Below are 22,429 nucleotides of genomic sequence, written 5' to 3'. Positions count from 1 at the left end.
GTTGGCAATCGGCGCGTACGTGAATAATTTTCTGTCCGTGCTGTTGCGTGCTCGTGCTGTAGTCCCATCCCTCCTGCCTGCCTCCAGTAGCTCGTGGTTTTCCGGAAATTATCGTACTGCTGTATCTCTCTTTTATAAATTTGATCAAACTAAATACTCTTCGAAGATACGACGTAGGCAATACTACTGTATGGGTACTCGAGATTAATATGAGATTGTCAGAAACTGCGTGTGTTACCCGATCTTTAAAAATCATAAGACATCAAAATAAGAAAAACTGTTGTGTAAATCAGACAACTAAGGTGCAAAATAAATACATGTTTACTTCTCACCTTTTGAGTAATGATGAAGAACATTAAGTTACGTTTTGCTATCAATGGAAAGAAAAAACTACAACCTATGCTTCCAGACGTTTTGAATATACTCCAATGACTTTAATTACCATTGACTGCCGACTAAATCTTATTTTAGTCAGACCCTTGCCCTCATCCCTACAGGCCATTTTTACTCATCCTAATCCATTCAAAAAACAACAACCTTACTAACATGTAAATAAATATTTAATAATTCAATGTTTCAATAAAAATATATATTTGGCATATGGACAGTCAATGTTATTCTAGAGAAGTTTCTCTCTTCCAACACTATGTAAACATTTTGTTTTTCCTTTCTTTTTTGTTCTTAAAACATAAAAGCATGATTTTCTGCTAAACTGCTTTGATTTGTGTTTATCTGTGTAGTACTTTTTACAATACATATGATTTTAGAGAAGCAACAAACACAAATATATAGTTTTTCTTTTTCATTTTATTCATAATGATCTTTGAAACTAAAATGTGTTTTTTACATAAATCACAACCAAAATTGTGTAGTCAGATGGCATGTGTCCTTTTAGTTAGCTGGCTGACTAACCAGGATCCTACATGTGGTTTTGTATGAAATTGATCATTTTTAAAATTATTTTTATTTATAAGACACCGGCAGACGGCAAAGTTACCTAAGTCAATTTATTCCTCTACATGCATCATACAAAACACTTCAACTGCATATTTAAACATTCTGACTGTGGAGAAATACATTTGATTGCAAAAAAACGTACAATCTGTTTTTTGTCTTCTGGCTGAAACCATTGGTTATAGCATCCTCATTCATATTATACATTTGGAAGATAGCATTGCGGTTAACTGTCATGTTAAAATATAACAGGTAATATCATTGCGTTCCATAATGCGTCGTGATGCAATGATAACTACTATCATCCAGTTTACTACAGTAAAATTTATTACAGTTTAACAGATGTGACTGGCAATGCCGCAAAGATGGCGGTCCATAGGTCTTACAAACACAAGCATCCGCAGTCAAGATGCATGGAAATGTTATCGGCTAGCTTTCTTCGGGTATTATAAACTTAAAATATAGTTAAACTATCGACACGTTTATACCCAGCTACCTAAAAAATAACACATCTGGTTGAATGGCACAGATAAGGTAACTCTTTCGTTCCCTTTAGTTATTAGGTTTGTAAATGCTGCGATAAAACATAAAAATCATGTTTTGAACTAAGTGATAAGATTGGCAATATTTAAAGCTAAATTGTTTTCCCCCTCATATATCATCAGAAGCAATTATTCACGAGGGACACCTACTACACCAAACACACACTCTCTAAAAGAGGGTTGGAATAAATCGTGCCATGGCAGATTAGACCCAAAGCACCCCATGGGATTGTGGGAAGGACAGTTCCTATAGGACACTTGGGATTACTGGACGGGGAGTTTAGCACAATCACTTTAGACGGGCATTTCTGGTGCCCCCAAACCTGTCCATCACATGTTGTCATAGAAACCATGCCATGTCTTTCAATCACAGGTCTAATGCTTTATTGGCTACCTATACTGCCCCTCTTCTATCTACTGCTGGGCCTTCCTCTTGGTTCCAATGGCATGTCAATGTCCATTGCCATAGCAACAGACCGTTGTTGTTCATATTGTTGTTACGGGATTCGCTGACCCACGGTGGCGATTTAAGGCATCCTCCAAGAACGCCACAATCTTGTCACTGTCGTCCTGTGAAACGGGACAGAAAGTAAAATTGTAGCTGAACTATAGTTTTGGTTTTATTCATCTTTTAAATCAACTTTTATTTTTAGATTTTTAATTTTGATGTTAATTTTATTTACATTTTTGTAATATGCTTTTGTCATTTTATTATTTATTTGTTTATTGCTATATAAGATTAAGTTTTATTTTAGTTGTTATTATTACAATTTCCTTAAACTTATTTCAGTTAATTTCTGAGGCAACATTTACATTTTTCATTTACTATTTGATTTCAAAGTTTTATCATCAGTACACTAAAATAGCCTTGAGGATTCTAAGTATATGTGTTTTAATTCTTCATAAATCTAAATGTGTGTATGTCTCCAAGCAGATCAAATAAATGAATTAAACCCTTTAAAGTCGCCTGGAGGCAACATCATCTTTTTTTGTCTTACCTCACTGATGAAAGCATGATGGATAAGTTCATTGACCAAATCTCTTGAACTGTCAGCTAGACATAGAAATATAATGTTATTTTAAATAGCTACATCTGTATTTTTATATCTATGTAGCTTCATGTTCTTAGAAAAACGGTTTATTCCATTTATTAAAAAAATAAGGGTGACGATTCTCTTACTTGGCACAATGTCACAGCTGAGCTGGCGATGAAGTTTATCGTCCAGCTTCAGGAACAGGGTGAGCTATAAAAGCACAGTATATATAACTGTGCTTTCTGTGTCCATTGAAATGTAAGCATACTGCTGTCCTTATAACTTTCAGATGCTAATATTTAAAATCACTTTGGATCAATATCTGTGTTCTAAAAGCAATTAAAAATAGCAAACTCACATGAATTTTAGTTGAATCGTCATTAGACTCCAGGTTACAATGCATCTGTACCACCTAGAACAAAGTCAATAACTTCAATTTAATTAAATTAAATTTACATGACTGCATTCAAAAGACACTTTTATCCAAAGCAAATTACAGTGCATTTGATTCTATCGGTACGTGTTTGTTTCCTTGAATTGAACTCATATGCAAAGCTACAATTTGTGCGGCAGAAACAGGAAATAAACAACTGAAGTGAATTGTCAATCCGCTTGTTAATCCTGATGTCACGGCCCACCATATATGGAAGGTCATATACTCAGACATGTGATAAGTCAAGGACAAAAAAGAAGGAAGACTGCATGCATGCACCCTCGCCCAACCCCCCCCAAAATGTCTTTAATGTTACGATTTAAATGTTACATGATTAAAAACAGGCACTGTCTGCCAAAAATATATATTATTCACTTAGCAACACAAAAACAAACTATTATAATTTACACAATTCTGACTATCAGTTCAAATGTTTATTAGTTTAACAGTATTTAACAGTACTAAACAATATTTAATAAAATAGGTTGATGCTTTGTGCAAATATATTATGCTAATATCAAATAAGATGGCATTAACAAATGGCACCCCTTGAGTAGTATAGATTAGGCCAATTTTTAATTTTAATGTAATCAGCAATAATTCATTAACAGACTTCCACAGCCACTAGATGGCGCATCTACGTCATTCATACAGCGTTTGTCCGCTTTAATCCACATGTAATAAAGGTATTTGCAAACGCTGCATGTTGCTGCATGTTCATTTAATTGTATGCATTCAGTAGAGACTTCAACACGTTTATATATTAGACAGTGACTAGATCGCTCATTTGTATAGTTTAAAGCCATTAAATCGCGGAATGGCCTATTTTAGTATCTGTATATAGATGTTATAATGTTAAAGCTCCAGACTTTTGATAACACCTAGAATAACTAAATCCACCAAAGGGGGTGGAGCTTTCTCATACTTAGCACCTAAACTCTGGAATAGCCTTCCCGATACTATTCGAGGGTCAGACACACTCTCCCAATTTAAATCTACATTAAAGACACATCTTTTCAGCCAAGCATTCACTTAATGCAAAATATGCTATATAAACCACCGGGAGACTGCATTTATTAGATATTATTTACTAGAATAATCTTGATTGTTCTATAAACACCATGCACTGTTCTGTTTTTTACCCTTTTTGTGTTTTTCAGTTTTTCTTATTTTCTCCTGTAAAGCTGCTTTGGAACAATGCACATTGTGAAAAGCGCTATATAAATAAAATTGAATTGAATTGAATTAAAGCATATCATATAGACGTCTCAAACTTCCAGACTCTGGATTTTCTGTATACGTTACAAAATTCTGTTCAGTTCCACACTTACTTAAAAATCACACCACGCGCTTTTTTGAGTACCAAACAGCTGTGTTTGCCCCGATTCACATTTCGCGTGTAAAACAGCGCGGAAAACGCAAGACGCGACCTAATGACCCGCGGTGCGCGCGCGGCACTCTCTAAAGTTGAACTATTTCCATCTCGATGCGGTGCCGACGCGCCTAGAAAAATGTGCGCGTGCCTGCCGCGTGTCTACATTTAAAATAACGAACTTGCGCACGCAAAAGTCGGGAAATGTGACTCTCTTGATACATAAAGATTATTTACAAAATTATGTTCTGAATGAAGCGGTCGCTCTGCATTAATAACAAGCGTGTGCGGGACGTAAAGAGCGTAGAAAGGATCCTGTTGGCCAACTAGTATGATAAAAAAACGGAATGCGTAAATCCTTATTTATACGGAAAAATCACATTCCTGTATACTGTTTCCGGGTCCGAACGCACAATAAGATGATAGGGCATAGGCAAACAACAAGAAATGCTAATATACGCTCATTGCGAGCTATAAAACTATCGGAAAACCGCGATCCTAACCTTTATCGTCATAACGAAATCCCATATGGCCAGTCAGCGATTTGTTTTTCATAATTTATTCAAATATTGATGTCGGAGATTCCGTGAGCCTGGTGACTGAAGTGTATACTTTGAGTTATAAAACGGTCAGTTCTGGTCCTTGATTCTGATTGGCTGAGCGGAGTTCTAAGCCGTTATAAAACACCCCAGTATATAACGGCTGACCGCACCACATAGCCTAAATATCATTTTATTTACTTTATTTTATGAAACCTTGCTAAGCATATGAAATAACCGTTTTATAAAAGCAATAAGACCCGCGAAGCAGTGGGTTACAGTGCATTTTATAACAGCTACGGGGTTTTAGGCACTCCGCTTCGTGCCACAACGCTCTTAGCTGTTATAAAATGCACTGTAACATACTGCTTCTTGGGGCTTATTGCTTTATTAATACATGTTTCGCTTAAATGTGCAATATGAGTAAACAGTGCTCATAGACGGCTGTTTAAGCAGTAGCCCCGCTTGAAATGAATAGATGCTTGGACCCAAAAAAGGTGTTCCTTACGTCACCACTTAACAACCTAATAGTGGACACACCTTCCTTGTCTCCGCCTCTTGAGGTTCAGGTGTGGGGATCTTTACTGTTTCCACATGTTCTTGGGACATGGTGAGGGCACGGGGTACAGGATGCTGTCGCGCGGATGCAAAGTTCATCAGTGGGTAAATGCCGTTCCTGAATGGAAAACCAAACTGATTAGCCTAATTGTATTTTTGTAACCAAAATGGTGCAAAATTTAGCATGAAATGCAACACTGACTTCACGTCCTCCAAAAACTTGTCGAGTTCTAGAGGAGAAACATGAGAGTACCTGCAGGACAATAAAAATATAGAGGAATAATTCAAATAAAGAAGAACAGGGAAATAAAGTTTAGATCAGACGCAACGTTCGTGCAAAGTGCAGAATGTGAACATTTTCCATTTTTTCTCCAATCTTTAGTTTCAAAAACACATTTTGTGCCTACTGTGAGACTTACTTGAGATGAACGTGAGGACGATCTTTGTGGAAAATCTCTGCCATGACGCCATTGGGATCAAATGATTTGGTCTTCTCTTCAACACAGTTCTCTGGCAGCATGTCTTTAAAACAACAGATTTTGCTTTTGTGGTTTTCAAAAGGCATTTTATTATAAAGCAACATTTAGTAGTAAGTACATTATTTTTAATGCACAAATTAAGGCCAATTTATAACAAAATTTTGATAAACCAGGATTATAAAATGACTGCTATTTTCGATTCTTCGATCTGATTGGACGAGAGGCATGCTGCGATTATTGTGCTAATTCACGTGTTGTCACTTAAATATGATGTTAATGAACGTTTTACATAATGTGTCTTTAATAAATGAAGAGTTCACTTGCAAAGTTTTCAAAAATTATGTTTTTTTTTTGTGCATTCTAAGTAATATCAATCAAACTGCAGTTGGGTAGTTTTAATAAAGTAATGATAAAACATCAAAAAATACAGCTGACTAAGAGGCCATCCACACGGAGATGCATTTAGCTGTATACGTAAAGATTTTGTATCGTATCGGCATTTCGTCCAGACGAATCCAGCGTTTTGGGAGCCTGAATCACGAAATATAGAGATACAAGGTTTCAGAAGGACAACAGCGATATGAAATTTTCACCCCTCTTCCCCCAGTGAAAATCATATGAATAATATTCAAATTCATATTTCTATCACACAGACTCACAAAACAAATTGAAAGCTCTCACTCTCAATAATATCACTGCATATTTCACAGATCTAACACTTTAGAGTAACATAACAGAATACATTTCAAATTATTGTCAAATTGTTAAATTCTGTAAAATGCTAAATTTGCACCAAAGCACAAAAACTAGTGATGCACAATATTGGATTTTTGCCGATATCCGATATGCCGATAATTTCCACCTCAATTAAGCCGATACCGATATATGCTGTCTATCCACCTGGCGTTTTTACACAGCTAAAAGCGGCAGGCGCTGGACAGCGTTTTTTTCAACCGAGGTGCTTTGGTCGCAATTATAAGCTGCATGGGAAAAAAATAAGCGCCAGCACTGAGCCCGTGGAAAAAAAACGCGCGCTCGTATGACAAGAATGCACTCTCGCCTTGTAATAATGCGCTCGCACCATTTGTCATTAAAATAACGCCATAGACATTTAAATAACAGGATTCCGCGTCCGCATGTAGTTACATGGACTCAGTACGATGCGCCATTGATTTATTGTCACACACAACAAGCACCACTACGACAAACGCACTACACACAAACACACAGCTCTGTAATGCACATATTCTTATTATTCTACATATATGTCGCACTGTTGTTGTTGTTTTTTCAAGTTACTTGTCCAGTCGGGCAAGTAAAGTTATCTCTCACTTGCCCATACATAACATTCACTTGTCCCGGACAAGCGGACAAGCGTTAATGTCGAGCCCTGCTTTTCACATTTTAAAATTATGATAAACGAAACGCCCTGGTGCTCAAGTTCAAAGTCTACTTCCGATGGACGATGGGCAGGATTCAACTTTATTTTTACTCTGTGTTTTAGTTAAAAACGTTAATCAATAAATAGGCAGTGCGCGGCTGACGGGCGCAGAGATGGATGTCTTTGCGCACTCAGTTAATGTAAGAATGTGCTGCTTTTACAAGCATGATTTAATTACAGCTTCCTATCGGCTAGGCATATCAGCGTTATTTTCTTTATCGGGCCGATGCCGATAATTAATTTATAAGCCATTATCTGCCGATAATATCGTGCATCCCTAACAAAAACCATGGGTTACTTTGCTTTTACATAATAAAACCTTGATTAATTTCCCTAACGGAAGCAATATTTCCAAATAATGTTTCTATTAAATACACTGTCTCGTGACAAAAAGGGTTTGTTAAGGTAGCACACAGAAATTAAATGACTCTGGATAAAATAATGATATTTTTACTCTTTAATGCTTTACCAGATTGTTGTGCTGATAGAATGGATATGTTCATTGTAAGCACTTACACTGGTTATTGATGAGACAGTGTGCGGCCAGCAGCTTCAGGGAATGCACTTCAAATAACACGCGGTGAAACAGAAGATCATGTGCCATTGGCCGGAGCCTGGGTTTGTGACCTACACATGTCTGAATAAACTCCTGTGAAATCACAACAGCAAGATTCATTACTAGATTTTAGAAACATCATATTTATGTACTTTTAATTATAAAATGCCACGCTATTAGGATGCTTTGAATGGTTGCTAGGCAACAGCTATGCAGTGTTTTCTGGATGGCTGCTTGCAATGATTTTATGGTCCCAAGTCGGGACCTTTTCACCAATTTTATCATAAGCCATGTGAAAAACAACAACAACGTTTATCATATCAGCACACATACTCTCATGAGAGGGTCTTCTAATGATTGGCCAGCATTAGTTATGGCCTCCTTAGACACAAGAGAATCCCCATTGGCTTGGATCTCCAACACAGCCATCTGGAGACACAAATGTGTTTAAATATTAGCGTGTGAGGGATGACGAAAACATGCACGGTATGAATTATATCCATATCTTCTAGTGATCTCACCTCCAATGCACAAATCCCAAAGGAGAAGATGTCTATGGCGTAGTCATCCTCACATGCTGAGAAGAAAGAATATATACACAGTACTGTGAAAAGGTTAAATAAATATTCCTTTATGTTCAATTATTTTAATTTAATAATAATAACAACATGTATAATACCATATATTTATTTTATGTATCTATATATACACATTATTTATCTATACACTGTATTACATACATTCAATTATGTATGAAAATTGTGAAAAGCACAATATAAACACAATTGAATTGAATTATTAATACAATTTTTAGATTATATTTATATCCTTAATTGTTTATTATCTGTCTTTTATAAATATATATGTAATATCACTTAACCACATTTGTTATCATAATCTTTATTAGAACCTTTCTAACTATTAATACATTTATTTTAATCGTATTATTTATTTTTACTTAGGCAAGTTTTGTACTTTTTCATCAGTTATTCTTTAGACTTTTCCTCACGCCCTTGCAACCCCACAGTTTAGGACCCCTGCCCTAAAACAGTTAATAAACATCTTTAATAAACATAAACACTTTTATGGGTGGTGCTTTTTAAATGTATGTGATTTGATATGTGTTAAGTTGTAGGTTGTTCTTGTTAAAAACCAATAAACATTCAGTCAAAAGAAAGAAAAACGATGGGTTAAGCATCTAATGTGCCTGCGCTGTATATAAACTGAAAACACTAATCATGTTTATCAAACAGTGTACAAGAATATCCGAACAAGGTAAAAAAAAGTCATGCTCTTACTCACAGCCGTACTCTGGGGAAAAGAAGTGGAGGTTTTTTTTGTCTTCTCTATGTTGGTGTATCTTGCCATGGACACCTCCTTCTGGGAACACTGGGTAAAACAACCCATAAGACTTACACCAGAACATTCTGATATACAGATCCTTTCAATGTAATCTGTTATTTATTAATATAATATTTTCACAGAAATGATATAATGGCTCTCACCATTCACAAAGAGTCGGTGCCAAACTATAGGGACAGACAGAAAGATGTGGTAATACAAACATTTCACATCCATATGCATACTGTCCCTTACCTTGGCTTCATTTTAGCGTGTGACTCAAACAAATATCGATTAACAGATATCACACGATGTCAGTGATATCGATTGAAAAATATTAAAGTGATTTACACTGAATTTTTAAAAAATTAAAAATAATATAACAAGCAACACCTCTGCAAACAAACAGCTGTTTAGTCCAAAATGTAATTACGTGTAAAAAGATTTCACTAAAACCAAATGTGCATGGAAAAGCATACCTGATCCGATTTTAATAAGGCCATTGTGCTGAATAAAGATTGTGTCACAGGTGAGATTGCCATGAATTATGGGAGGATCACAGGAGTGAAGATAACTAATGGACACAATAGTCATCAGTATAATCTCTGTGTGCTTCCTAATACACAAATGACACAAATCTAGTGTGTTAAAGATGATGTCACCTGAGGGCAGACAGAATCTGTGTGCACCAGCGTTTCCAGGCCTAAAATAAAAATCAATAAACTCACAATAAATACAAAAATTCACAATCACTCACATTATATCAAAACTTTAATGTTTGAACATCTTCAGTGCAGCCCCCTTTGCCTAATATTTTGTAAACATGTATTCTTGTCGCTTCTTCTGAAACTTAATTTTAGTGAAGCGGCCATACATCTTCACAAAGTAGTGCACTTAAATAATGTCGAAAGTGCTGAATGTAATTCAATGGGTTTTTTTTTAATCATGTGAAGGATCGACCTTTACATTCATGGTCTTGTGGTTTTTCTTGGTCTTCTTCAGGAACTGCTTCAGGCTGCCAGAAGACATGTATTCTGTGATGAACACCACCTGTGAGACGCAGGTATGAACTCTTCACTAAAAAAACAGTAATGATATGATGTCTGCGAGGGCAAACCGCTTCTTAAAGTATTTCATTGTATCCCTGGATGATTCCAAAGATTAAAATGAAACACAATTTGAAAAGGCTTCAATTTTGGCCTTGCTACAAAAAAGGACAATGCCAACAGCTTTGTATTACCCGAGTGTGGTTGTCCCCAATGTCCAGCCAGTATTTGTGAAATTTGACAATATTGGGGTGGTCCACCTGCATGAGGTTCTCAAACATCTCCTTAATTTTGTCCTATATACAAACACACACACAAAAGACCCAAAATAAACTTTTGACCCCACCACATAAACACATACTTGTGGAATACAGAAATAATCAAACATGTGCTGCTGCACACATACTCACCTCTACTGTCTTGAAGACCTTTTTGTCATGAAAGAGAACCTCATTCCACACCACCTCCACACCCTCCTCAGTGTCCATGGCGAGAGAGGCGCTTTCCACACCAGGAACATTTCCCTGACTCACCTGATGGGGGCGACAAACACGGAGCGCAATGCACTTACATTAAAGAAGCAAACTCACAAGTCCTTTTATGTATTTATTATACTGTATATCTATACATCTATCTATCTATATAAATCGATAAGGCAATAATGTCGATGTGATGTGTGGAAACAAATGTTTGTGCGCAATGTATGATTTCTTTTAGACATCTTTTGTGGTTTTCAGAGAGAAGGTTCAACTGGGATTTGCAGTGGATCGATCGACAGTGAGAGAGAGGCTCAATGCCATAATGAAATAAAGAGGTAGAGAGATGTCATGTTAAAAGTCATTTTCTTGTATTTATATTACACGATTATTTTTCCTCTTTTATCCTTTACACAGCATGTTATCGTAATACCACCTTGTTGTTTGTTGTTATTGCGATACTGTATATGTCTTGTCATTACGTGTTTTATGTTATGATTGTTTGGAAATTTGTAAACACGTCATGTCATTAAAGTGCGTTGCAAAAGAACGAGCGTGAAACAGAACGTCAAAATAAAAGTCATTTTTGTATCTACGTTACAAGATTATTTTTCTTTTTTATCCCTTACCCAGCATGTTATTTTAACACCACCTTATTGTTTGTTGTTTTTGTGATACTGTGTTTTTTATCATTATATGTTTTAATAATGAAGTACTTTACATTAAATATAACAAATTAAGAAAGAGTGCGATAGAAAGAGAAGAGAGAGAGATTAGACTCAATGCCAAAATGAAACAAAGAGGCAGATTATGTGGCGACACAGAAGATAGGTTAAGAGAGAGAAAGAATCTCAGTGTATGTGGGCAGAAAGACACATTTGCGCCTCTGTAACTGTCTGTCTGACTCATGACTCTGACTCATAAGTGTATCTCTGACAGTTTTATATCTATAGCTCCCTGCTGTTAAACACACACAGTTTCTCATCAAGTGCTGGATGTCAGACCAAACATGTGCTTCAACAGACTGCCTTTCTTCTACATCTACTATATTTGTGCCTCGTTAATAGATTTTAATTGGTTTAACATGAAAACATATGATGTAATGGTTAAATAAAACCCAAGGTCAAGACCATTTAAACATACAATATTATGATCCCAGTTGATTAAGAGAAAAATAATGGCCACCTATATTTGAGATTTTACGTTAGCTTTGTTGTTGTATGTGTTCTGTGTCAAGTGGGCTTCTACCAACGATATGGGACGGAATTAAACTAAATGTCTATTGCATATTCATGTCAGCACGGCTGCTTATCTTAACTGACCTTATGTGCACTATTTCAGTATAAGATTGTAATGTTTTTATGAGTTTCTCAAATGTGTTTGTTTTCAGTCTACTACATCTACTGTAGCATCTTTTTTATCCGGTGACCTAAATCATTTATATTATGTTTGAATACAAAAACTTTAATGTTCCCAGTTTTAGCTTCAAAGCTTTTTGTTTCGTCTGATAATCTGTTTATGGCTGTAAGAGAGGAACTGTGAGATGGTCTGATTATTGGACGCATTGATTCATGAGCACGGAATCAATCCCAACACTAGCCGAAGGCCTGTAATATATCACCCCCACAAACTAAATAAGACTACATACATGCTTTCCTGAAGTTTTTAGAATATGGTAAACAAGAGGTGGCGGATTCGCTTCTTTGAGCACAGATCAATTAAAATCATTGAGGAATTTACTCTTTCGAACAACATTTTACGAAGAATGCCTTCGATTTAGACCAGGGTTACATAATGTTATTATTATACACATCTAAAAAAATGCTGGGTTATTTTCAACCAAATTCAATGGGTTATAAATATATGCTGGGTTGTTCCAGCCTTAAATGTTGGATTGTTCCAACTCAAGGTTGGGTCATATATGAACATTTCTGGGTTATTTTTGGCCCAGTGGATGGGATCGTCCCATTTTGACCCAACCATGGGTTAAAAATAACCCAGCATTTACCAAACATTTACATTTATTTAGTTGATGCCAAAGTGACTATCAAATGACAGAGCATTTAACATTTTGCATTTCAATTTTTTTATATTTAAAGCTATTATTAAAGTACCAGTGAAATTATAAATTCATGAAATATTGCAGCGTTTATATTTTCGTTTTAAAATCCAAAATAAAAATTCTGTCATCTTTTATTCACACACATGTCCAGAACTCTATATTCCAAAAAAGATATTTTGAGAAATGTCTCAGTGGTTTTGTGTTCATACAAGGGAAGTCAATGGGGACCAATGTTGTTCGGTTATCAACATTCTTCAAAATATCTTCTTTTCTGCCGAAGAAAGAAACTCACACAGGTTTGCAATGATGTCAAAATGAGTAATTGATGAAATAATTTTCATTTTTACACGTTCAGAATGTTGTTGCATTTTATGCTTCTATTGATGAATAAAGGTAACAATAAACCAGTGTAATCTGGTCTGGTGTAGGTTGCATGTCCTCATTTTGATCTCTATGCCCAGACGCTGAGGTCAAACCCTTTCAACCAGAAAACAGCTCTGATCTGAGCTCTGTACCCAAACACCCGGGAGGGTTGCATTAGGACCATGGGTGACCTGGATTTGAACCAGAGACTTAAAAGCCAGTCGATGGAAAAATCCTAACAGATGCATGTACATCATGCATCAATTCCTTCTTTTAATATACAGTTCTGTGAAAAAGTTTTACATGCAGTAATATGTAGTTGTTAACATAATATTTCAACAATGAGCTGGAAGTCGTAAACCTCTCACCATCACGACATTGTGTCCAGCGTCACAGGAAATATCACTGTAGTTTAATAAGTATTAGCAGGTTGTGTAATACATCAACAGTTCACAAAGGGTAATGTGATAAAAGAAGTTAAAACAATAGGGACTTTGTTCAAAATGAGGGAAAAGTGCTCATGTGCTCCATCTGCAAAAAAATAGTCCCGTTCTTGCAAACCCCGAGAGAAAATCGTCTGGGCTTGTGTTTAAGATGTGGTTGTGGTAAAGCCAGCATGAGGGCGTATAAAAATATCTTAAAATTAGTCTGAAATGGTGAACTGAAGAAAGGAATTCATGATAGAGATTCATGATTATTAATAAATACAATAACCAAACAGACGGCATAGTCCTGGAATGTAAAGTAAAGTACTGAAGCGTTTTCAATGGAAACGTTATGCAAGTCTCAAAGGTCATTTTGTGTGTGTTTCTATTAAGTTAAACTGAACTTCACTATCACACTCTTGGTCCAACAATTAGTTAAACATTAACTAGTTTCCCTTTCAGTAAAATACTCAAACATATCTTAAATATTAAGACACTATACAGTGACAAGGAAAAAAGGTAACAGTGTGTTTTCTGCAGATAAAAAAATGTAACTAAATAAAAACATTGTGTGAATTATCATATTTGAGGTTGGGATTATCACAAAGATTAGCCCTAATATGATGTCAAATTAGAGGTTTATAATGTCTGGATAACAAAACAGAAACACTGCTAAAACAAATAGTGTTGCAGTCTGGCCTGTATGTTGGGATATACATTGGGTGACCGTGTTATATCATAAATATGCTATACAAATTTATGATTAAATTGATTTTATTGATTTATTCACGTGATAATAATTCATCAATTTATGTCAAATAATCATTTAGCGGCACCAAAAAAGCGTTAACGTGTTTGAAAGGTTTGTGTGACAGTCACCACGTACAGAATTAACAATAAACCGATGATTACTTTGGAATTCTAAAATTCTGAGATTACATTGCATTAGGAGTTGTTGAGAAATGCTTTACAGCCAACCAGGAATGTTTTGTGGCCAAAACATAGAATCGGTCATTCAAAAGATTTCAATAGTCATTAAAAGGACAGTTCACCCAAAAACGAAAATTCTGTCATCATTGACTCACCCTCTTGTCATTGTCACTTTCTTTCTCTCGCAAAACACAAAGCGCTGGCACCCATTTACTTCTATTGTATGGACACAAAACCAATTCAAGTGAATGGGTGCCGGTGAACAACGTTCTTTAAAATATCTTCTTTATGTTCTGCGGAAGAAAGAAAGTGACAATGACACGAGGGTGAGTCAATGATGACAGAATTTTTATTTTTGGGGTGAACTATCCCTTTAAGGGCATGTGAGGTAGAATAATTCCTAAGAGGTGCATTAATGTGCTCTGGCAATACTGTACAGATTTTGATTAAAAAAAACTCTATAAAGGTTTACTGGCACCCTGTGAATTAAATAGAAAATAAGATTTCATCTGTAATAACTGCTGGCTTTTTGGGGTTTACAACAAACGGATCGAAAGTACTCCTACACGGCAAGTTGTGAGTAAGTAAAAGGTTGCAGGAAGTACAGTAAATTCATCTATAAATACCAGTAATATGAAATGAAATTTTAAAAATCTAATCTGATCATGTTTTCTGCTTTATGGCCATAGATTCATAGAGTTCATGGTTGCTTGTGGCATTAGACATCCACTTTCCCAGAGGAGCTCTGCTCCGGCTATATAAACAATCTGTCCATTTCCCACGCTGTCCTCATAAATCTAAACATGACGTTGATAAAGCAAAGCTCTGAGATTCTGCTTCTAGAATGAAGAACTAACTGAAACATTTATTCTTGGTATTGTTAGGAGGTCAAAAGTTTAGGGTCACTTGACTGAAGTGTTTCTCATAATCTTGAAAAGCGTTTAATCCGAAATTCAAGGCCAATACACATTTCTAAAAATAAACTTGCAAAACATTGTTATCTGTCTAATGAAATGTTAATGACATAAATACACTGTAAGCATAAAATAATATAATAAACTGTTTTATCTCAGACCTCATCCTTAGAAAAGTTTGAATCTGTAGAGCTTGAAAACGTCCCTCTGTGTAATTGACCACAGGGAATGCTTATGAGAGACATTTCAATTGCTATCTTCAGTACCATTAGTGGCAAATGGAAAACAGTGTGCTGTACCGTTAATTAACACAAAGTCAGAAGAAAGTGTATGAATTTTAGCGGCATCTAGTGGTGAGGTTGCGAATTGCATCCAACGGCTCACTCCACTCCTCCCCTCCTCCTTTCAGCATTACGGTGCTGACACGGGACTAAGATGTCGTCACATTTTCGCTTCTTTGCCGAAGGAGATAACGTATGAAACGCATTCTGTAGAGAAGTTTGTCTGTTTAGGGCTACTGTAGAAACAACATGGCGACTTCCATGCAAGGGTACCCGCTGCGTATGTAGACAGATATATTCATTTTCGTTATTTTAAATGTAGACGCGCAGCAAATAGGGGGCGAGGCCGCATCGAGATGGAAATAGTTCAACTTTTCGGAGTGCTGCGTGCCCAGCACAGATCATTTGAAGAGACAAAGCAGTGCGGCTCGCGTTTTCCGTGCGGTTTTAGACGCGAAATGTGAATCTGGCCTTAATTTGCTTGACAGATGCTGTGGAGCGACATAAAGTGCATTACAGGTCCAGTGTGTAATTTTTTTGGAAGATCTATTGACCAAAATGCAATATAATATATATAACTATGTGGCACTCCGAAAAGTTGAACTATTTCCATCTCGATGCGGCTTCGCCCCCTATTTGCATTTAAAATAACGAATATGTGCACAGAAAAGACGCGAAATGTGAATCGGGCCTAATATAAATAAATGCCTAAAGAATGAAATAATCTCTTCTATTCTTTATACAGTGACTGTCTACTTCATCTGAGGTTCTTATATGTTGCCTCTTTAATGTCATGAAAGAATTATCAATACTAACAAAGTCAGATATCATCATTCCGAGTATTATGGTGGTTTTTCTAGACATATTATTGACTTTTCTTATATTCTAAATATATTACTGAGTTTTCTTATATAAAATAGTTTTCTTATATAAAATAATACATTTAAAGGTAGTTATAGAGTTCATGTACTTCTCTGATCTTAACAAGGGCTATGGGACTTATGTATGAGTTTGAGCACTTGAACACCTGCGTACACACCAAATATCTTATCACACTAAGACAGGAACTGCACGTACACCACACACACTTTTGTAGAGAAGTTTAATTAAGAACGCTGGGTTGCTTATTCTTACGCTAAACAATGAGCTCATTTTTAATAAAACCACACACTTTTTGTAGAGGAGTTTAACTTATCGCATACAGCCAAGGACGCTGGGGTGCTCATTATCACTAAACCATGAGTTCATTTTTTAAAACCAATGTTAAATCATGTATTGTCCGAAAGCCCCCGGAAAGGTGTCAAGATAAAGAGCACATGAAATACGTATGTGTTGATTGAAAGGCGCTCCCTACGATTAAATCCTAACATGGTAGGCCGGAAATATAACTGTAGCAAGTGCAGGCTGAAATGTAACTGTAACGAGTCGTAAGGGGATGGACTAATAAAAATAAGTGATGTCATGTAAAACCTGGTTGGTAGAAGATGATGTCAGGTAAAACATGATTGGTTTAAACTGTGATAACAACTTGAGAACAATGTATAAAAGATGGAGTCAGACATGTATTCTTTGGACATCATTGGACATCATTAGATGAACTCTGTATGTCTCTCTTTGATTGCTCGAGCAAATAAAGATTGAAAACTCTTGAAACCTGGCTCTCTGGTCTTCGTGAATTCTTTCTACATTGGCTGATCGACTTTTCGCCACAACAGTATCCAGTCATGGCCGAGTACAGCTCCATACGCCCTAATGGAAAAGCATCACTTAAGCAGACAGCAATAATGTGAAATCATCACATCTAAGTGCTGTTGTATTAGTGTATCTGAGCGTCTCCAGTTCACTTCCAGCGCTGGTACACTGATCTAGTGTCAAAGCCGCTCAACTGGGTCTAAACTGTCGGTCAGCAGAATTTGATCCTTGATATCGGTGATCTATAGGGGCAGTTTGAACGCTGGCACTCTTTCTGAAATCACAAACATTGCTGAAAACATTTCTCCTTTTGTAAGACCGGTACTTTCTATCGTTATCTTAGTACGGTAGCGAAAGATACATCACAGATGAGATCTCTTTCATTTCTCTTAGACATCAGTGAGTTAAATCAAGAGAAAATGAACATTTTTGTCTAGATCTCCTGCGTCTTGGATATTTCTTCTCTCAACTCTCAAATGTCTCCGTTAGAGTTTCAGAAGTGATCTCAATACAATGACACAAACTGAGCTCAGATTTGTAAAGTCTGCAATCAAAAGTCAATATGAATGAAGATCTCAATATGAACTCAAACATTTCTGATCATATTTACCCAAATCTAGATTATTTGACCTCTACAATCTACATTCATATTACACCTCCATACTCTTCATATATTCTAACAATTGTCCCGTGTGTTTCTATTATTAATTTTATTATATTAGTATTATTTTCCTGTGGGTAGGTAAAGCTAGCACTGGACAGAGTAAAACAGGGTACAGAAGGATAGAAGAGTGTTTGGTAGAGTATGTCTGAGCAAAAGTCTATTAACAATTATTTTTGGATCACCTACAGTATTATATATTGCGCATAAATATTAAAACATTGCATATAAAATCCAACTCAGGTTGCGTGCTTCTCAGTGTGCATTGCCTGTTTTAGACCACTTTATACCTGCTCGGATGATCATTTAAAGGGGTCAAATGACAGGGCTAAAACGAATATTATTTTTTGTTTTAGATGTAATGCAATGTGTATACATGATTTAAGGTTCAAAAATGCTGTATTTTCCACACACCGTGCATGTTTGTATCTCCTCTTTGCCCCGCCTCTCTGAAACGCGCAGATTTTTTACAAAGCTCATCGCTCTGAAAAGCGATGTGTGCTATGATTGGCCAGTGAACTGGTGCGTAGTGATTGGTTGAATACTGCAAGTGTGATGGAAATGTAACGCCTCTTACCATATTTGGAACATCAGGTTCCAAAGCAATTGTACTGACAGGTACGCCCACCTTACTTGCGTAAACATTTGGGCGGTCTTAGTCAACTCATACCACGAACTGACGTAGATTTGTGTGGGTGTGGTTACACGAGGCGTTTCAGGCAGGTCTGGGTGAGCATTCGCTTTTAGATAGAATGCATCTTTTGTTCCGACACTTTTATTTTTGCAATTTTATTGTCTAATACATGCATGGGCAACTTATAACACACCAAAGACAGAGAAAAACACGTATTCGCGCCATATGACCCCTTTAAAGCCACAGTTTGTCAAATCTGCCGCTAGAGGGCGCACATTCAAAACAACAACAATGGCGTAGCTTGATGATGATGCTGTGACAGAGCGTGGAATGATGGGATCTGTTGTCTTCAACTCCACCGCTGATGGCCATCAATCAAACGGGAACGAGAAATCATGTTAATCATGTTTCTACGTCAGTAAAGGTGGTAACAAAGGGTAACGCGGACATGACGCCATTGACAGGCGACTGCCAGGCTCCGTGTCACTGTTTAAAATAGCGATTTTCTCACAATTTACAAGTAGTTGGAAACATTTGAGATATTGTAAGTACTCGAATGAAAAAATTCTATAGCACTGTGGTTTTTGGATATTTTACTGCAAAATTGTTACAAACTGTACCTTTAATAATTAAACATCTTTACCAACATTTTTATTTAAAATTCAGAGTTTAATTTGAGTACTGTTAAAGGCGGTGTCCACTCGGTGTCCTATTTCCGAATTACGCTTGTTTAGACAAAGTCGGGCCGAGTACCAAAACAACCTTGTAGCCAATCAGCAGTAAGGTGCACAGTGCACAGGATGGACATTAGTTGAGCCGAGCGCTGACGAAAGCGAAAGATGGGGGTAGGGGTGTGACTGTTTTGGTGATTTGAACTAGGGCTGCAGCTATCGATTATTTTAGTAATCGAGTATTCTACTGATTTGCCATCGATTAATCGGGTATTCGGATAATAATTACTTTTTCTTTTTTAAAAAGCAGTACTAAATATACAAGAGAAAATAATACAGGTCTCTTAACATGAAAAACTAATTTGTTTCCTTTTTAGAAAAATTAACATATTTATTGCTGAAATTGCATACATTAATATCTGTTAAAACTAAACCCATTTAGTACATTTCATTGCCATATTACATTCAAAATGCAATATAGGCCTAATACAAATGTATACATAAGAAACATTAATAAAAATAGAAAGAATAATTTCAAAGGTAAACAACTAACTTCAGCTTATGCATGATGCATTTAGTTTATCTAAATTAGTTTTAGTTTCTTTTGTTACTATTAAATAGTAATATATTTGTCCACATAAAAATACCGAGTTCACCGGACTTTTATTTTGGCAGGTCGTCGGAAGACGCTTATTTTTTAGTGTGTTAGCTTCACTCAGTAAAATGTTTTGAAATAAACTCTCAGAGCAACTCTGGAGGTGAAGTTCATGTGCTCATGTCCTCATAAAGCGCAGACGCAGACAAATTCATGAGCATCACGCGTGTAGCACGTTAAACTGTGCAGTTCATTCACTCAGACACGCAGACCAGACGGATGACATGTGTAAATAACATGATTCGGCATCCACTAGTCCGAATCTAGTTTGATGGACTCAATGCAGCCCGAAAACAAGTTTCACTTGCAAAATAGACTAAAACTACGTAAAATAGCAGTTAACCATTTCTATAAGGTATCAATTATTTACACTATTGGGGAGGGTCTAACTAATAATACACTTGTCAATCAGTTATTATCATGGTTATGTGTGTGTTCGTATTTTCTTTTGAACCTACATGGACCCCATAATGCAAGCTCTCTACCTACCTAGACAGCAGTGTTTGGGCAATATAGTGAACTGTTTATCTGAGTATCATAGCAAAGAGCCTATCTAGACAGAGCCTATTTTATATTGTGATTTGTCTACACAGCAAATTGTCCACCTGCCTGTCTTATTTTAGGCATCATACTGAGTCGCCTTACTAAACAACTATTTGAAACCTACAAGCTCCCTACCCAGGCAGCAGTTTTTAGGCAATATGGTTTACTTTAGTACCTACCAACATGAGTTCTCTACCTGAGCATCCTAGTAAAGTGCCTACCTAGACAGTATACACACCAAACTGTCTGGGTAGCACATGCAGTACAGTAGTGTGCTCCCAGTCTAGACAGATTTATTAACCATCGCAGACGTTGCGTGGGACATTGAAATAATGCAGTCTCGTAAACCTATATCTCCTTTAACGTGTTATCCTGAAATGCAACCTGAGTCACTTCGGATAAAAGCATCACGTACCTGTTCCTTTCTCTTTTGCCAGCGTCCGCACGGACTCTCCTCCACAATCTCGCTCTCATCCTCGCTTTCTTCCTCCTTCTCCTCACCTGAAGTCTTCTCCTGGACTGACATAGTCATTATATTTCAGCAAATAACGACTCGCTCCGTTCACACAAACAGCGCATACCCGCTGCGCACAAAACGCGCCCGAACGAGCGATGACTCGGTGTGCAATACGCGGCTGCGCGTGGACACGTTATCCACGCACTCAATAAACAAACCTCACGCAAACCTCCGTGTGAGTGATGTTGCGTTGTGAAATTGAAAAAAAACTATTTGTCTGTTTTCGTCTGTGGAAATGCTGTCGATCACACACGTAATAACACACAGGGTTGATTAAATCAACGGTTATCTCATTCACCGCACGACACACAGAGCGCAACTGTTGGCTCACCGGTTACCGTAATGACTGGAGAGCGAGAACACACGTCATATGCTGCCTACTGGTACTATTGAACACTGTACTGTTCAGTATAAAAATACTGTTTTATACATCCAATCAAATCGCATAGAAAGACGTAAGACACGCCCACTATTTTTCACATTAGAAATTACGTTTCACTCGGAAATGTGTCAAAATACTTTAAAGGTATAGCTACATTGAATAAGGTCCAGTTTCACAGACAAGGCTTAGCTTAAGTCAGGACTATGCCTTAGTTAAATTAGGATATTTAAGTCGCTTTTAATAAAATGCCTTTGATACAAACATTACTGGTGTTGCATCTTGAGACAAAACAATGGCAATGACATATTTTAAGATATGTCAGGGCAATTTATTTTCAGTTAAGACAGCTGAAATTATCATTTAAGTCTGTGACTAGTCTTAAGCTTTGTTTGTTAAACCGAGCACAAGTGTATTAATACAACTGTTGATCTTTATTTTGTCTCAATATGTTCCCTCACAAAATTAAGCATGGTTGTTTTATTTCAAGTAAAACTATAGACTCTTTGATCGGACATACACGCCTGGCCCAACAATAACTTCCGGTCTTAACTTCCATCTGTAGTAGCCATGGTTTTGCTTTAGTAAACATAATATAACCATGATATTTGTAGCAAAATGTAGTAATGCAAACGATAATCAATCCACTAAAAAGCATGGTTACTACACTTTTACCTGTTCAGTTTTTTCCTCTTTCCTTAGCTTCTTAAATTGTAATTTTAAAAAGTGAATCAGAAAGTTTTAAGTTCAAATTGAAATAGTCTTAGCTACTAACTGAACTGTCTTTTTAATGTAGTGTGCATACTAAAAGCCATTGTTAGTGTCACACAGGTTGGTCAGGTGCTGTCCAAGGTTCTGAGCAACTGATGGCATTCTGACAGTGGCTGGCTTTGGCCATGCTGTTATCATACATTTATTATTTATAAAAATT

General features: G+C 36.6%; 1 protein-coding gene across 7 annotated transcripts; it reads right to left on the bottom strand.

Annotated features, from left to right (window-relative positions):
* Nucleotides 1–780: 780 nt before the first annotated feature.
* Nucleotides 781–21,496, bottom strand: nrbp2b (nuclear receptor binding protein 2b). Of its 7 annotated transcripts, none has more exons than XM_057322441.1 (18): nucleotides 21,018–21,496; nucleotides 10,706–10,828; nucleotides 10,490–10,591; nucleotides 10,210–10,299; nucleotides 9,912–9,952; nucleotides 9,729–9,823; nucleotides 9,414–9,437; nucleotides 9,211–9,297; nucleotides 8,430–8,485; nucleotides 8,242–8,337; nucleotides 7,869–8,001; nucleotides 5,852–5,954; nucleotides 5,635–5,685; nucleotides 5,415–5,550; nucleotides 2,889–2,942; nucleotides 2,677–2,740; nucleotides 2,495–2,550; nucleotides 781–2,066 (listed from the first exon to the last, which is right to left on the bottom strand). In XM_057322441.1, exons 1-18 carry the CDS (start codon nucleotides 21,132–21,134, stop codon nucleotides 1,983–1,985), a joined length of 1,512 nt encoding a protein of 503 aa, XP_057178424.1. In that variant the 5' UTR covers nucleotides 21,135–21,496; the 3' UTR covers nucleotides 781–1,982. The 7 variants fall into 7 exon arrangements, with proteins under 7 accessions (XP_057178424.1, XP_057178426.1, XP_057178427.1 ...); XM_057322443.1 differs by having other exon boundaries at nucleotides 9,211–9,288; XM_057322444.1 differs by having other exon boundaries at nucleotides 9,211–9,285.
* Between the last annotated feature and the right edge of the window lie 933 nt (nucleotides 21,497–22,429).

The sequence above is a fragment of the Triplophysa rosa genome, linkage group LG23, assembly GCF_024868665.1.
Source record: "Triplophysa rosa linkage group LG23, Trosa_1v2, whole genome shotgun sequence".
Lineage (NCBI taxonomy): Eukaryota > Metazoa > Chordata > Actinopteri > Cypriniformes > Nemacheilidae > Triplophysa > Triplophysa rosa.
Note: the sequence above shows the minus strand (reverse complement) of the source record. Positions and strands in the feature narration are given on the sequence as shown.